This window comes from Quercus suber, unplaced genomic scaffold, assembly GCF_002906115.3.
Source record: "Quercus suber isolate HL8 unplaced genomic scaffold, Cork oak 2.0 scaffold_5, whole genome shotgun sequence".
NCBI classification, from domain to species: domain Eukaryota; kingdom Viridiplantae; phylum Streptophyta; class Magnoliopsida; order Fagales; family Fagaceae; genus Quercus; species Quercus suber.
The window spans coordinates 942878-956685 of record NW_027069471.1 but is presented as its reverse complement, the minus strand read 5'-3'; the positions used below and the strand labels follow the sequence as shown (position 1 = coordinate 956685).

The 13808-nt window shown below is 37.5% G+C and overlaps 1 protein-coding gene across 2 annotated transcripts in view; it reads right to left on the bottom strand.

The window, feature by feature from the left end:
* Positions 1 to 13808, bottom strand: part of LOC112040548 (valine--tRNA ligase, chloroplastic/mitochondrial 2) — a 74200-nt gene that overhangs the window by 11486 nt on the left and 48906 nt on the right. For both annotated transcript variants that reach the window (XM_024073433.2, XM_024073448.2), the window contains 2 exons: positions 10313 to 10363; positions 10115 to 10227 (listed from right to left, as the gene is read on the bottom strand). In XM_024073433.2, the coding sequence (XP_023929201.1) occupies positions 10115 to 10227; positions 10313 to 10363 (164 nt within the window). The remainder of the gene's footprint in view (positions 1 to 10114; positions 10228 to 10312; positions 10364 to 13808) is intronic.

The following is a 13808-nucleotide window of genomic DNA, read 5'->3' as shown; positions in this document are numbered from 1 at the left end:
TCAGTGCTTAGGTGGCAAAAAAATACACATCAGAAAAATAAAATAAAAGGCTGAATTTAAGAAATTAAATTAATTTAATAAAATTTCAAGCTTTTAATGAACTTCCTTCGGAACCAAAGTGCAACCCAGATACACACTACCAATTCAAAGAATTAAAAGACCTTACACAGTTACACACAAAACAAATCTTCAATTCTCACTCCCACGCTTCCCACCTCCACCACCTTTATACTGTTTTAATTGAAGTGAATGAGTTTCATTGCTGAAACTAGGCTTTCATTTCCGGATCGGTAATGTAAACAGAACAAAAATTATATTTATTGATTTTCTTGGGAAACAAACTTGTTTTTAATTTTGAATTTTACCAAAAATGTATGAAAAAATTGTTAATTAAGTATTGTTTTTTGGGTGGATTTGTGTGAATCAGGGATTCAAGTCTGGTTCGTGTAAAATTGTCACTACAAGAAGAACAGCATTAGCACTGAAGTCAGATCCTCTCAAGCCTCAATTGGATCAGATCTGAAAGCAGGAAGAGAATTGTCAATATCTGGCTCTGACATATGCGAACTACACGCGCGAAAGCTCAAGCTTGAATTCACGAAGCTCATTAGGAATATCACAGATCCGTAAAGGAACTACAGCAATCTTCTGGCAAAACCATTGTATTGCACTTTATCCGGATCTGATGCGCTATCCACTGATGAATCAGATCTGGTTTGGATTTGTGCTTTTTAGGAGGGTTTGGAATTCTTTTTTGTGCAAGGTCTTTTGATTCTTTGAATTGGATGGAAAATTATGTATCTTCCCTCTCAAATTGTCTATCTGGGGTGGTGTTTGGATGCCAAGAAAGTGCAAGAAAAGCTTGGAATTTTATTTAATTAAAATTATTCCTTAAATTCAACCTTTTAATTTTTATTTTATTTTATTTGTCTGATGTGAATTTTTTTTTTTTTTTTTCACCTAAGCATTGATAAGCCCAATAAAATTTACATACATCAGCATCGTAATTATTTTTAAAAATTAAATGTCCAATTGTGAAATTTGTTTGCCATGTAAGCATTTTGGACCAAATTGACTGCAAGTTGAAAAATAATAGGGACTAAATTGACTACTACCAAAATGTAGGGACCAAATTGATGCTACCAACGTGGGCTAGTCTTGGCAATTTGGTGGTCATTGTCTTTTCAACCTTTGTCGCGATCTGTTAGACACTTATCTGATATTTTTCTGGGTTTGTTGAGTACTGGGTCTGTGGCCTTGGTCGATAAGGGTGGGGATGAGACCGTGGCATTTAGGTGGAGTCTTTTTGCTCCAAGATGGCTTTGATTGGATGTGCGAGTGGGGCAAGACTGTGTGAGGTGGTGGATGTTGTATGGCTAGGGCCAAGTCCTGTTTGTGAGTTGGATCGGCCTTGCATCATGGTGATACCTTCTTAGGATGACTGGTTTTGTTGGGAGAGTGTTTTGGTGGAGGGAGAGGTTGATTTTCTAGAGTTGGGTTCTCGTGTGGGTGACAACCCTTTTGATTGTAATCCTTTAATGACAATTGTCCCTACTGTTTGTGCCATGGGCTCAGATTTGTCAATGGAACTGGATAACGTCAGTCAGGTATTGTGTTTTGATGATAGTGACATTTCAGGCTGGTGAAATATAGAATTCGTCCATTCAGTAAATTGGTTGGTCTTCCTTTAAATTGATACGAGAAGATGTGTATTGCTTTGTACAAGAAATGGAGGCTGCCAATTTGTTGAATAGCAAAGCTACTGGAGGTAACAAAACAGCCAAATCTAAGAACGAGATAAGGAGTTGGCTGTGTAGACCTTAGGCTAAGGGTTTTTTGTGCTTAGATGAAGCTAAAAATGATCTCGTTGAATGTTATAGGTTTGAATGACCCTTGGAAAAGCATCATAGTAAGAAATTTGTGTTACAAACCCATGGGTAGAATTCAACCTTGAAAACTGGCTTGCAAAAGGAGGGTGCCCAAGAGCTTATAAACACATGATTAAGTTTACATTTAACCTACGTGGGACACTAGGATCATAACATACCACCACGCTTCGCAGTCGACGTCCACAGAGGCTCACTCTAGCGACACTGACCCGTTGGTAGCTCAAGAGCTTATAAACACATGGTTAAGTTTACGCTTAACCTACACGGGACACTAGGATCATAACATACCACCACGCTCCACAGCCGATGTCCACGACGGCTCACTCTAGTGACATTGACCCATTGGTAGCCCTTTCTCTTTTTGGTGGCTCTATTCAACTATCAGTAATTTTAATCCAACCTCTAGGTCGCCCCTTTCAGGATCTGACCACAAAGCCACAACTCATTTAATCCCATACTTAATGAGCTACACCTGATTAATCGGGGTGATGGTTGGCTCTGATACCAAATGTTACAAACCCATGGGTAAAACTCACCATTGAAAACCGGCTTGCAAAGGAAGGGTGCCTAAGAGCTTATAAACACATTATTAAGTTTACACTTAACCAATGTGAGACACTAGGATCATAACAATTTGTTACAAGGGTAGAGGAGTGATGTTGTTTGTTTACAATAAACTAAAATTGCTAGCATGGATAGACAAATGGTTTGTAGTTTGTGGAGTTGCCCTTATTTGGATTGGTTGCTATGGATGCTGATCAGATAGAGGGTGGAGTCCTAATTATGTGGGATAGAAGGGTTTTGGAAAAATTGGAGGACATGGTGGGAACTTTTTCTGTGTCAGTTCGGTGGCAAGGGGTGGAGGATGGTTTTCTGTGGGCTTGCTTAGGGGTATACAGCCCAAATGACGATAATGAGAAGGTCACATGTGGGATGAGTTTGTCGGTATTCAACAATATTGAAGTGTACCGTGGTGCTACATTGGGGACTTCAACATTGTATGTTTTCTAAGTGAGTGGATGGGAGGTTCAAGACTGACTCCAGCTATAGAAAAATTTTCAAAGTTTATTGAGGATCTTAATTTGATTGATTTGCTTTTGGAAGGAGGGAGGTTCGCTTGGTCTAGTGGCACAGACCAGCCTTTGACGTTTAGTATAGATAGAGCTTTGGTTTCTCATGATTGGGAGGAACACTTTACACTATCCGGATGTGATTCAGCAAACTTTACCTCATCCCATTTCAGGCCATTATCCAATCCTTTTGGAGACAGGATAATGTTGAGGGAAAAAAAGCCCTTTCCGGTTTGAAAACATGTGGTTAAAGTTGGATGGATTCATGCATAGAATTCAATCTTGGGGGNTGGCATTTGGTATTCTTGTGTTTTGAATGGCTTCTGATGGATTGAAGTGGGCAAGACTGGGGATGAGCGTGATTTAGGTGAGTCTTTTTGCTCCAAGAGCTTTGTTGGATGTGCGAGTGGCAGCCTGTGGAATTGGTGGTGGGTGCATGGAGCTGGGCCAAGTTATGTTTTCTTAAATCTGGCTTGATTTGTAGTGTTACCATTTTACTTTGTGTTTTGTGGGACAGTTTTTGGTATCATAAGATAAGGTTGTCTGTTTGTCGTTTGGTTGTTTGTTAATATGAAGTATGTTTTATTGTAGTTCTTTTAGCGTTTTATTGTTTCTCGCCATGGTAATTGTTTTTTTTTGGTTTTTTTTGGTCTGGGTTGGGTGCTTCTTTGTCTGTTTGGGCTGGTTGTTGAATAGCCAAGCGTCTTCGTAGTTGTTGTTCCGGTTTCCGAGCTTCTTTGCTTTGGTCGTATTGGTTTTACCTTTCGGCAGTTCTCTTTTGGATTCGCTAAAGGTTTTTCTGTTTTTTTTTTAGGCTGAATTTTCCTTGCTTGATGCAGCTTTTCTCGTGAATGTTCCTGTGGCTTTCAATGCTTGCTGGCTTGCAAAAAGGGGTTTTGTTTTCCCATTTTTCACTTGTCTTTTCGGATTTGCCCCGTGCTTATAAACACATGATTAATTACATTTAACCTACGTGGGACACTAGGATCATAACATACCACCACGCTTCGCAGTCGACGTCCACAGAGGCTCACTCTAGCGACACTGACCCGTTGGTAGCTCAAGAGCTTATAAACACATGGTTAAGTTTACGCTTAACCTACACGGGACACTAGGATCATAACATACCACCACGCTCCACAGCCGATGTCCACGACGGCTCACTCTAGTGACATTGACCCATTGGTAGCCCTTTCTCTTTTTGGTGGCTCTATTCAACTATCAGTAATTTTAATCCAACCTCTAGGTCGCCCCTTTCAGGATCTGACCACAAAGCCACAACTCATTTAATCCCATACTTAATGAGCTACACCTGATTAATCGGGGTGATGGTTGGCTCTGATACCAAATGTTACAAACCCATGGGTAAAACTCACCATTGAAAACCGGCTTGCAAAGGAAGGGTGCCTAAGAGCTTATAAACACATTATTAAGTTTACACTTAACCAATGTGAGACACTAGGATCATAACAATTTGTTACAAGGGTAGAGGAGTGATGTTGTTTGTTTACAATAAACTAAAATTGCTAGCATGGATAGACAAATGGTTTGTAGTTTGTGGAGTTGCCCTTATTTGGATTGGTTGCTATGGATGCTGATCAGATAGAGGGTGGAGTCCTAATTATGTGGGATAGAAGGGTTTTGGAAAAATTGGAGGACATGGTGGGAACTTTTTCTGTGTCAGTTCGGTGGCAAGGGGTGGAGGATGGTTTTCTGTGGGCTTGCTTAGGGGTATACAGCCCAAATGACGATAATGAGAAGGTCACATGTGGGATGAGTTTGTCGGTATTCAACAATATTGAAGTGTACCGTGGTGCTACATTGGGGACTTCAACATTGTATGTTTTCTAAGTGAGTGGATGGGAGGTTCAAGACTGACTCCAGCTATAGAAAAATTTTCAAAGTTTATTGAGGATCTTAATTTGATTGATTTGCTTTTGGAAGGAGGGAGGTTCGCTTGGTCTAGTGGCACAGACCAGCCTTTGACGTTTAGTATAGATAGAGCTTTGGTTTCTCATGATTGGGAGGAACACTTTACACTATCCGGATGTGATTCAGCAAACTTTACCTCATCCCATTTCAGGCCATTATCCAATCCTTTTGGAGACAGGATAATGTTGAGGGAAAAAAAGCCCTTTCCGGTTTGAAAACATGTGGTTAAAGTTGGATGGGTTCATGCATAGAATTCAATCTTGGGGAATTGACATCCTTTTTTGGTATGCCTAGCTTTGTGCTTGCCAAAAGTTGAAGGCTTTGAAAGAAGAAAAAATTATTGGATGATTTGAAGACATTAGATGCTATGGAAGGAGAGCTTGGACTCACAAATGTGGAGAAGCATGAAAGGGTTGAAGTACGGTCCCTGGTTGAACACTTTCTTACCTTGGAAGAAATATTGTGGAGATATAAATCGAGGATGTTATGTATCAAGAATGGAAATAATAATACTAAGTTTTATCACAAGATGAAAAACTAATAGAAGGTATAATCATTTGGGTATTTTAGGGTGGATGGGGTGATATATGAGGAGGAATCTGAGGTGGCTGCCTAGCTAGTATAGTTTTTGTTATGAATAAAGTTAGGGGCAAAATTGTAATATGATTGTACTCATTCGTTATATATAAATAATATTTTATGTGTTAGGGTAAGTTAACAAACCCAACACACGTTTCCTGACAACAGTTTAAAAAAAATTATATCAAGAGGCAAAGGAGTAGAGACCTTTTGAGGACAGTTTGGAGTTTGATCAAATTGGGGGGGGGGGGGGGGGGGGGTGGTGAGGGATGGCTCAAAAGGAAGTTTGAGATAGAAATATCATGGAGATAGAAATTGAGGATGTTATGTATCAAAGAAGAAGATAAATAATACTAAGTTTTTTAACAAGAGGGCAAACTCATAGAAGGTATAATCATTTGGGTGTTTTAGAGGGGATGGGGTGATATATGAGGAGGAATCTGAGGTGGCTGCCTAGGTAGTATAGCTTTTGTTATGGTATAAGTTAGGGGCAAAATAGTAATATCATTGTACTCATTCTTTTATATAAAATAATATTTTATGTGTTTGGGGTTAAGTTAACAAACCCAACACACATTTCCCAACAATTAAAAAAAAAAAAAAAAATTATATCAAGAGACAAGGAGTAGAGACCTTTTGAGGACAGTTTTGGAGTTTTACCCTTTTTTTTTTTTTTTTGGGGGGGGGTGGGGGGGATGGCTCAAAAGGAAGTTTGAGAAGGAGGAGATCCTTCACGTTGTCAGAGATATGGAAGTTTGGATGGCTTCTCTATGGCTCTTTTCCACCATCGTTGGATAGTTGTGGAGAAATAGGTATTAACTGTTTTCAAGGAATTCTATCAATATGGTAAGTTTGAAAAATCTCTCAATGCTACTTTCATTGCCCTTATTCCTAAAAAGAATGATACATCAAATATTAGAGATTTTTGGCCTATTAGTTTGGTGGGGAGCGTGTATAAAATCTTGGCTAAGGTTTTGGAAAATCGTCTGGGAGGGGTACTAGTTTAGCAAATTTCTTAGTCCCAAAATGGCTTTGTGGGTGGAAGACAAATACTTGACTTAGTTCTTATTGCGAATGAATATGTGGATAGCCAAGTGAAGAGAAAGATTCCAAGGGTTTATTTGTAAGCTAGATATTGGGAAAGCTTTTGATCATATGAATTGGGAGGCATTCCAAAATTTGCTAAAGAGAATGGGTTTTGGGGAGAAGCGGTGTAAATAGATTCGTACTTGTATTTTCATCGTTCAATTCTCTACTTTGGTAGATGGGTCTCCAGCTGATTTTTTTGGAAGTTCAAGGAGATTGAGACAAGGGAATCTGCTATTTCCTATGTTTTTTTTAAAATCATGATAGAGGTTTTTAGTAGGATGTTGAAGAGAGTAGAGGGGGCAAGTTGAATTCGAGGTTTCGAGGCTGAGGATAGGCAAGGTGATGGGGTATATGTCTCACATCTCTTGTTCGCAGATGATAAGATCATTTTTTGTGATGAAGATGTGGAACAGATTCTTCATATACAAATGTTGCTATTCTATTTTCAAATTGTGATGGGCTAGAAGGTAAATGTGCATATGAGTGAAATGGTTCCAATAGGGGAGGTTGATAATGTGCATGCTTTGGCAGATATCTTGGGTTCTAGGGTTGGGTCTTTGCCTATTTCTTACATTGGCATGCCTTTAGGGGCTCCTCATAAGTCCCCTTCTATTTGGAATCCTATTTTGGAGAAAACTAAGAGGAAATCAACAGGGTGGAAGAAGCTTTATTTGTCAAAAGATGGTAGATTGACATTGCTCAAGAGTATGTTATTGACACATCCTACCTATTATATGTCACTCTTCACCATTCCTACTTATGTGGCTAATAAGATCAAGAAGATGCAAAGTGTGTGTGTCTATGGCCACTGGGCCTTGGGGATAAGGAAACTCACAACCTTTATTAAAGCCTTATTAGGGACTCTGACAAGATTGGGTAGGGGTGTTCATGGTTGCAGTTTATGAAGAGCCATTTGAATGGGTTGGGAGGCATTCAGCCAACATACTCGGTTTGAGATTGGAGTGGGAAATAGAGTAAAACTCTGGCAAGATTGTTGGTGTGGGGAGAAACCTCTTCAATTGACTTTCCCAATTTTGTATGAGATTGCAATTAATAGAGAGGTTTATGTAGAGTTTTCCTTAGTAGAGGTAGGGAATGGGGGAGAGGAGCTGGGATGTAAGTTTTACTTAGGATCTAAATGATTGGGAGTTGGACTTAGTGTTGGATTTTCTTTGTATTTTGGAATCCAACACCCATTCAACTAAAAATGAGGATCGCATGAAATGGAAGTTGAAGAAGAATGGGAATTTGACATCCGTTCGTTTTATAATGAATTCCAAGGTCTTATTCCCATCGTCTTTCCTAGGAAGGTATTTGGAAAGTTAAGAAACCTCAACGAGTTCCTTTTTTTTTTTTTTTTTTTGGGCTGCACTTGGGATAAGATACTTACGGGTTACAATTTGAGACTTAGGGTTTTTGATTTTGTTTATTGGCCTGTAATGCGTCGTTGTTGTGGGGAGACAGTAGAACATTTATTGCTTCTTTGTGAAAAGGCTTATCGGTTGTGGTGTTTTATTTTTCTATCCTTTGGCATTATATGGGTCTTACCAAAATCGGTACTAGATCTTCTTTTTGTTTGGTAGAATTGGTTGGGAAAGCACTCTTTCACATATTTGGAATTTAGTTCCGTTGTGTTTGATGTAGTGTATATGGAAGGAGAGTAATAGGCGGATGTTTGAGAATATGGATAGTTCGGATGGCCAGTTGCTTGCTTCTTTCAGTGGTTCTTTGTTTGATTGGTCTTAGGCTTCGGAAATTACATCTAGTGAATCCCTCCCTTTGTTTATTTGTTCTCTTCTCTCTTGTATTTAAGTTTTCTTTTTTGCTCTTTCCTTTCTTTCTTTGTACTCCTAGATTATTTTGTGCCCCTTTGCATAAAATAGCTTTATTTATACAGTTCTTTCTTACATATCAAAAAAAAAAAAAAAAAAAATTGTAGGGACCAAAGTGGTATTTTCATAAAAAGCCTAATAAAGAAACTGAAACCATATAATTGATAATTTTTTTCATACTTTGTATATGGTTTTTTCAACTAATTGGACTTGGCCAGTCGATCAAGGAAATGTACATCATTCTTTTATGTAACTAAGGATAGCTACTCAGTTTCAACTAATTGGACTTGGCCAGTACATCAAGGAAATGTACATCATTCTTTTATGTATCTTAGGATAGCTACTCACTTTCCAACCGTACCAGACATCTATGGAGAAACCTTAGGTTTGTGTCTAACCAGTAACAGGGTGTTTGGATAAGCAAAAACCGAGTTATATAACTCAGTTTTCATCACCCAAAACTTAAAAAGTGTGGGAGCCACTGAGAAAATGCATGTTTGGACAGATTCTTGAGTTTTGTTCTCATCACTCAAAACTCAAAAAGTGTGGGAGCCACTGAGAAAATGCATGTTTGGACAGATTCTTGAGTTTTGTTCTCATCACTCAAAACTCAAAAATTTGAGTTTGAGTGACGAAAACAGGAAACAAGATTTTGCTGTTTTCCAGTTATTGGATTTGAGTTTCAATGGCAAGATTGTTGCATTGGTGGGTTGCACAACAATGTGTTGTCATGTCATATTAATTGAGACTGTTGGGGCTGGGTTCATTTTTCTTTGTTTCATTTCTTTTTCTTTTCTGTGGCACACTCTCATCTGTTCTTCTCTCACTCTCACAGCACCACACACCCACACTCTTTCACCATCTCTCTTCCTCCTCACTTTTCTTCCCCTGAAGAATCTGGTGCATCCGAAGTTGAGAAGCTGTCCAGCCGAAGAGGACCTGTCCAGCTGAAGACACGAGCTGATCGAATGGACACGATCTGTCACTGGCGGTCTGTTCTGCCAATTTTGAGTCTGACCAAAGGACACAGTCCCTCTCTCATCTACACACCGTTGATGCTGTTATGGTGTGGCCAGCTATCTTCAGCTTGTGTTGTGCTTTAATAGGAATAAATTTTGTAGCCATCAAGTCTAGAGTCAATGGGAATATGGAATACATTGTTAATTTGATCACCATGCATGTTGTTTGGTACAAATCTATCGCAAAATCTTTTATCTTTTCAAATTTTTATTTCCAGCTCCAGGCCACAGAAGCAATGGTGGGTGGTTGATTGCTGAATTATTATCTTAGGCTCTTAGCATAATGCAAGAAAAGTTATGCCATGCCACCCCTCTGTCTCTCTCTGAAAGCCATAAACAATGGTGAGTGATAGCTCGAAGTGAAACATGTGAAAGTGAGGAAGGAGGCGTGAAATGAAAAAAATGAAAGAGAAGGAAGATAGAGAAGGGATTGTTCTGACCCAGCACAGTAAATGGGTCCCACCGCTTTTTCTAATATTTTGAGTTATAGGGACCGAGAATGAAACTAAACAAGTTTTAATTTGAGTGAGTGAAAAAATAGAGAGAGTGATATGAGTTATGGGAACTGAGTTTGAGTTATGACTTATGGATGATGCTCAATCCAAACAGGCCCTAAGTGACTATTCTCTAACATATAATTGAATATGGATAAAATATAAAGATTTATTTTCTGATAAAATCTTCATTATTATTATATGACTTACCAATCAGCAAAATCACCCCAAAAGAAATCATATGTTTCTCTTCCAACATCTCCAAAGAAAAATTTATCATAACTTGCGGTGGTCATGTCAATAAGCAAATGAAGTTTTGAGACCTGGAATTAGGAGAAAGAAAAATGGTAACTAAAGGAGATATACTGAATTGGCAAAACAGAAAACAAATTTTCACAGTTGTCTTACCACCCAACGTTCTGGTAAAGGTATCCCAATTAGAGACTCCTCACTGTCGAACTGACAAAAAAAAAAAACTTTTAAATATACAAAATATGTATTTGCTACCTTATAGTTGCTCTAACTACATCTAGAACGAAATGAAAAACCCTAATCTTAAGTTTAAAAAAAACACACACACATATATATATATATATATCCTTGATGACATGATGGCTATGAGTAATTGCAAATATTTATCTTCACATTTATGGTTTTTTTGGTTAAAGTACTAATCTGGTCGTCCAACAACAGAGTATTAATGTTCAATTTGGTCCTTGAACTATTAATTATGTCAATTTAGTCCATCAACTATTAATTGTGCCAATTTAGTCCCTCAACTTTCAAAATTAAGTAAATTTCATCCTCAAATGTTTTATTTTTATTTTTTTGGATTAGTATCCTCAAATGCATTACATGATGTTTCTTTAACAAGTTGGATTTTCTAAATAAGCCAAACAAAATAGCATGGAGGGAGTAATAAGTACAATCAATTGTATTAAGACTGAAGAATGGAAACAAATGGAGAATACTGGCTGTATCACCCTTATTGTCCAGTCCATTTAAGGGTACAAAGTGTCTATGGAATTACATATCCCAAGGTTGACTCCATCCAAAGACATACAATACAAACGAGTGCCTGCATATTGGGACTTAAACCTCTCAATATTTAACTCTAGCCCTTCAAAAGTTCTATGATTTCTCTCCTTCCAAATCTGCCACATCTGAAACCCTCTTTATGAGTGAAATAGGTTTCAACCCCAGCTTTGTAGTTCTCCCATCAATGCTTCAAGCATTACCAACTTTACTCCAAAAACCACACATGAAATTCCATGACCCTCACTATTGGGGAATGCAAAAGCAAATGATCAACATGCTCCGCATGCCATTTCACATTGCACATCAATTAACAACCACCATACCTCATTTCTAGAGATTTTCCATGGTGAGTACTGAGTAGTTGTCCACACATAGAAAGCCACACTCAAAGGAGCCTTACCCTCCATATTGCCTGCCAAGGGAATTTGGAAACAGAATTCCCTCTTAGAGCCTAATAATACAAGGCAAACACTGAAACACCCATTTTTCTTAATTTCCAAATCACCTTGTCTTTCATACACAAACTAATTTGGATGGAAAATAACATCTCAGAGAAATTATCTAAACACTGCAACTCCTAGTCCTCATGTCATCTTTCAAGATTCCCGTGAACCTAATATATTTTAAACCTTCCCTTGTTTGGCTGTAGCTCAAGGGAATTCAGATGTCCACAAGCATATGAATTGCCACCAAACCTCAATTCTATGGTAAAGTGGATTCCCTCAAAAAAAGATGGGTGTCTACATTCTTTTTTTTTTTTATTAAAAACGTAAGAATATTATTAATAATAGAAAAAGTGCCAAACCGAGTACATTGGGGATGTACTATGGGGGCACAAATCATAAAACAAAAGTACAACGGTCAAGAAAAATAGAAAAAGAAGGACAAGAAAAATGAGAAAAGACCACACTCCAATCAAAGAGAGTGTGCAAGAAAAAAGACTTAATCTCTAGCAAAGATCTTTCACTACCCTCAAAGCTTCTAGCATTCCTTTCATGCCATATGCACCAAATCAAACAATGAGGCACTAATCTCCAAACATTCTAAAGGCTATGAAAATTTATAATATAAGTGACAATCATACCCTCAATTTAGTACCATTTGACTAACAAAAATATAGTTTTTCTTATCTTATACAATCCCCAATTTATTACCCTTCGTCTTAATTTAATTTTTTTCATTTGAGTTTATGTGAACTATTGTTATCTATTTTTTATCCCAATTTTATTTAATTTTTGACATAACATTATAAATGTCTTAAAGTAGAATATATGAGATAATTCAAGTTTATCATGTACAAGGGTTTTCTGGATAAAATAAACCAGTCTTAAAGGATCCTCACATCAGAGGTATTCTTATCAAATTCCTAATCAAATTAAACACGGTATAATTAGTCTTCGACATTAAGGCATCATGCCAATGACCTCTACCTCAAGACGCACCTCCTTCCTTTGTAGATTTGAGGTGGATAAGGGCACTAACTCTCAAATTTTGGCATGACTTATGGTGTGGAGATCAGGTTCTATTAGAGGCTTTTTCAGAACTGTATCATATTGAGCATTTTAAGTAGTGTTTAGCGGCTCACATGCAATGTTCTATTGCTAATCTTGATCAGCCCTGTTGAGTTATTGTTGTTACTTTCTCTATCCACTTTTTTATTTATATTGCTTAAAAGTATATTTTTGCAATCTTGCTAAATTGCTTTAATATAAATATACTAGCCTCATCACCGCTTTATGCGTGCAATGAGGCTCTCTTTTTTTGTTGGGGTTTAGTATCATAATTTTTCCTTCATCACAATTTGAAAAAATAGATAGGATTTTTTTTCCTGAAGAGAATAGGATTCCTATTTTAATTAGAAGCTTTTGCATGTTTATCCAAATCCAAATTGATAATGTAATACATCCAAAAAAAAAAATTATAATGTAAAAGTTTAAAAAAGAAACATGGGATAGTTTTTCCTTTTTTTTTGGTAGGGGTAGTTATTTTCTTTTCTTTTTTGAATGTGGGTAGTGGGAAGTTAATAACCAATAGTTTTTTTTTTTCTTTTAACTTTTGTCTATTTACAGTTTTAACCTCATTTCTTATTTTCAAGAATAAGGATAAATTAATTAAATTATGGGTATTTTTGGAAGTGAAAAGGGCAATAACTAATTTTCTGAATCCTCTTAATATATAGAGATGCTAAGTGTGGGCTTGACTAACTATGCCCTAAACCTTACTTTTCTGTCTCCCTAATCTCCTTTTTTTCTCTGTTAACCCTAATTTTCATATTCTACAACTCAACTTGGCATCAGAGTGCCCCGATCCAGCCCTAGTACCCATCAAATTGATCCTGGGATGATAGAGGGTGCTGACATCAGCATCTGTCCACTGACCTCAGCATGACACCATGTTGACATTGGGGCTGGTACAGACAGCTTGGACTGGCGATCATATGGTTTACTTGCCTCTCTCTCAAAGTAAATAAGGTAATTTTTGTGAAATTTTTAGGAGCCATTTAAAGTGAATGGTCTTTTTTTACATACGTACTAAAATTATGTAAATCAGGAAATGAATCACCCAAGAATACGGGAAGTATAATGGGGTAAACAATCTTCTAATACCCAAACCACCCAGAGAAAGATGAGTACAAACATTTGCCCATTTAACTAGATGAGGTTTAGTCTCTTACCCCATACCACCCCATAAAAATTTCCGTTAAGAGTTTTTCAATACAATAAGCCACATCTACGGGAATAGGAAATAAAGAGAGAAGGTAGGTAGGCAGGCTCGAAAGAGCACTCTTAATATAAGTGACTCTTCCTCCCTTAGATAAATATAAACATTTCCATCTTGCAAATATCCTTTCCTCCTTCTCTAAAAT